The sequence below is a fragment of the Anopheles bellator genome, unplaced genomic scaffold, assembly GCF_943735745.2.
Source record: "Anopheles bellator unplaced genomic scaffold, idAnoBellAS_SP24_06.2 scaffold00784_ctg1, whole genome shotgun sequence".
Taxonomy (NCBI): domain Eukaryota; kingdom Metazoa; phylum Arthropoda; class Insecta; order Diptera; family Culicidae; genus Anopheles; species Anopheles bellator.
The window spans coordinates 1-3,748 of record NW_026684908.1 but is presented as its reverse complement, the minus strand read 5'-3'; the positions used below and the strand labels follow the sequence as shown (position 1 = coordinate 3,748).

The window sequence follows — 3,748 nt, the reverse complement described above, 5'->3', positions numbered from 1 at the left end:
CAAAACGCGTGTCTGGCAAACGTTATCTGGTATCTAACTGGACTGACACACCACTTATCTGGTAAACGTTTCCTAACAAGTGTACCCGTCAGCTGTAGGCTTTGAACCGTTATAATAGATCCAGTGCCCGGGAAACGGTCGATCGATAAAACAATAGAACGTTCGCTACTTCGCTTGTCCGGAACTTTGAGCTTAACATATGTTCTGAAATATAGAAGTTACCTTCGCCTAATCGTGTCCGTTTCGCTTGTCTCTTGCAGATGAACCGCTCGTGAATGGCCATTCCACCGCGCCGCCACTCGTAGTGATCTCGTCGAACGGTGTTGTGGGAGCGCCAGTGCAGAAGCATCATCTCGCGAGTCACGTTCCCGTGGTCGCGGGTTCCACCGCCAGCATTACCTCCCCGATGACGATCGACCTGTCGACCAAGAGCCTAAACCACCACCAGCAGCAGAACGGTGTTCCGTTCCAGCATCACGCCGCGCTGCATTCGCTCGCCCCTTCCACGACACCACCGTCGTCTGCCCTGTCGTCGTCATCATCGTCCTCGTCGTCCTCTTCCTCCTCGTCATCATCCTCGACGCTCACCGTCTCACCGGTGGACGATTCGCAGTCGTCGTTGAACCTGAGCAACGGTCCCGCCCCAAACGGTTTCGGTACCGTTCACAGTGCCAACACTTCCGGCGGTGGTTCGCTCAACCTGAGCAGTACCGCAAGCAGCGGATCGTCCCTGCTGCCGGGTATCGGTCTGAGCCCGGGCACCACCGTTACGTCCGTCGTGGCCGGTGGTGTACTGCCGATCGGCATCGACGGTGGAGTGCTGCAAACGGCCACTTCCGGAACGGCCAATCGCCACCCGGTGGCCGTGCACCATTTGCCACTGGAGCTTCAGCAGCAGGTGGCGGCCGGCCTATCGGCGCACGGTTCGCAGACGGCCGGAGCGGCCCTGTTCGCAAACATCCCAGCGCGGCGGAGAACGACCAGCTCAAACAGCAACGGGTAAGTGAGCACAGTCTGAGTGAGCATTCGAAACAATGAAACACAATGCTTGGCGCGTCTTTACAGAGTCGGAACGCGAGAGGTTCACAACAAGCTGGAAAAGAATCGACGGGCGCACTTGAAGGAGTGTTTCGAGCAGCTAAAGAAACAGCTCAGCCTACAGCCGGACGAGAAGAAGATCTCCAACCTGTCCATCCTGCACGCAGCGATACGGCACATTCAGGTAAGTTGACACAGGCACAGAGCCCGGTTTCTGGCGGTAAACTGATTCGTCCTTCTCCGCGAATGGCACTTTTAGATGCAGAAACGCAAGGAGCGCGAGTTCGAGCACGAGATGGAGCGACTGGCGAAGGAGAAGATTGCGGCGCAGAATCGGATTTTGCTGTTGAAGCGCGAGATCACGCAGATGGGCGATATCGATGTGTCGCGGCTGGCACCGGATACGGATATCACGCCAAACCCGACGGGCGGTCTCAATCTGACCAGCGTGGTGCAATCGGATCGTGGTAAGGCCCCCAATCCTACACGTTTTGTTACTTTTGCGGTCTACGGTAACAATATGTTATTGATATTCATCCATTTCACGATCGTCGTTGCAGATCATCTCAGCGATGCCGTGCTGGTCCCGGGACGCAATGGCATTCGGTACAGCTCTAGCAGCTCACTCTCGAGCATTGCAACAAATGCTTCCATCGGCACCTTACCGGTAAGGAGCGCATGGTCATGGTGTGACCCCCGCTCGACCGGTTCACGACTAATCGGTGTCCGTTTCTTTTCCAGCACCAAACAACCATTTCGCCAGTTCTATCCATATCATCACCGACGCGCGGCAGCCCGGCCTTGAATCGCAGCTCAACATCGCCTCCGTCATCATCGTCGCCGTCGTCGTCCTCCCTGTCATCGTCGGCGTCCTCGCTTTCGGTGTCGTCGACCACCGCGAGCCTCATGCTGCCACTGTCGTTGACTACCAAGAGCAGCAACGGTGGTGGCGTCCTGGTGGATTCGCACAACGGTGCTGTCGCATGCAACACAACGTCGCCGTCTCCGCTCAAGTTTTCCACCGGCCCACTGAACGGACTCAATCTGAGCAGTTCCGTCTCGGCTCTTCCTATAAACGGGATCAACGGTTCGACGGCCGCTTCCATCGGCCAGCTGCCCGTCATCGTCGGTGGTAGGTTGTACTAGGTTTGTGAAACAATTCGTTTGCTTTGCTAATTTCTGTTTTCTTCGATAGCGAACGGAGCTACCAACATCGTTGGCATTACTCCGTCGCAGTTGCTAGCAACGACGGCTGCCACGGCCAATGGATCGCCGGCCATCCAAACGATACCGCTGAACCTGAACGTGACATCGACAGCCGTCAGTAATGGGCTCAACGGGGCCGGTATCCCAGCGACCACGGCCATCGTGTCCAGCGCCGGTCTGCATTTGGCACCACCGTCGTCAGCCCAAGCGCTGCAGTTGACAACGAACGGTACCGGTGGCGGCGGCGGCGGTGGTAGCCTAGCCAGCAGCAGTATTGGTGGTGGAGGCACCACGACCTCCACCATTGCCACCAGCAACGGTAGCAGGGCGGGTAGTACTGCTTACGGGGTGGTGTCAACCGTAAGCGTAGGGCAAACGTTGGCCAGCGTGCACGGCAAAGAACTGATTAACGGTACGATCGGGAAGAACGGTACCGTACGGACTGATAATAATAGTAAGCTTGAGATTATTGCAACCCAAACCCCCACCAATAATGCGACGGTCGTCGCAAACGGTGCCACCGTTGGCACCGCGGCACTAGACCCACCGGGAACGAAGGTTATCACAGTGGTGAACGGTAACACGTTCGCACTCGCCTCGATGGATAAGGACAGCAAGATGGTAAGTGGCGCTACATTGCAAGCAACCCCTTTCGACGGGGTCCCTAGAGTTCATCGTTCGCTTACGGGGTGCGCCTTTCCCCGACAGGGTGTCGTCTACAGTCCCATCCAGCTGCTGACACCGCAAGGACTACGCGTGATACAGCAGTCCCCGAACGGGCTGGCAACCATCGAGCTTAGTGCGCCCGCTAACGGTGGCAACCGTTTGCAGCTGCATTTAACTCACTAGAGAACGGTGGCCGCCGCCGGGAAGGGAGTAAGGAACGAACGTCAACCCACCCTCTTCCGCCGCAACTAGCGCCAAACGCGCTGCTGTTCCTTTCCTCTCCCGAGTTTCGTGATCCGCGTGCTGCACTAACTTCCACCCGAGGGCCCAGTTTTTGCCACATGCGATACGCTGCCAGTTGCATGAACAAGTGGCACGTTTACAAGTGGCCACAATTGCATTTCTACACACAAAACGTAAGGTAATTTGAATCAGTTTCCAGTGTTCGTTAATATCGTATGGCAAACAAGGTGTAATTTCTGATGCATTTGTGTATGATTTTGCTTGCAGTTCAAACCGAGTAACAATATGCGATCGATAACTTTTAAAGTCCGGATGCCGGCTTCCTCTCTTCGGGCGGCTCCTGCGGATGCAGTACCTAGAAAGGCGAAAACAACAGACACTAACGAAGATTACACGCGAAGGTGGTAGCGTGGCCCATTGCGGGGCAAACAACACGCCGTGTACGAAAGCAAGCCAGTTCCTTACGCGACAAATAATATAATTACTTCGTAAACGGAAAAGTTGTGGAAAAGTCTTAAATGGCCAACTCTCCCAAAAAGCGGATGATCTTCAAACAACAACAACACTGACACATATGACCAATGATTCACACGCC

At 55.4% G+C, this 3,748-nt stretch overlaps 1 protein-coding gene across 1 annotated transcript; it reads left to right on the top strand.

Annotated features, from left to right (window-relative positions):
• Positions 1-260: 260 nt before the first annotated feature.
• Positions 261-3,492, top strand: LOC131214392 (mucin-5AC-like; the record flags this gene model as incomplete). Its single annotated transcript, XM_058208774.1, has 8 exons — positions 261-999; positions 1,066-1,222; positions 1,298-1,505; positions 1,599-1,705; positions 1,780-2,170; positions 2,234-2,865; positions 2,953-3,331; positions 3,421-3,492. Coding segments are annotated over 7 exons (2,375 nt in total), but the record flags the coding sequence as incomplete, so codon positions are not given.
• Between the last annotated feature and the right edge of the window lie 256 nt (positions 3,493-3,748).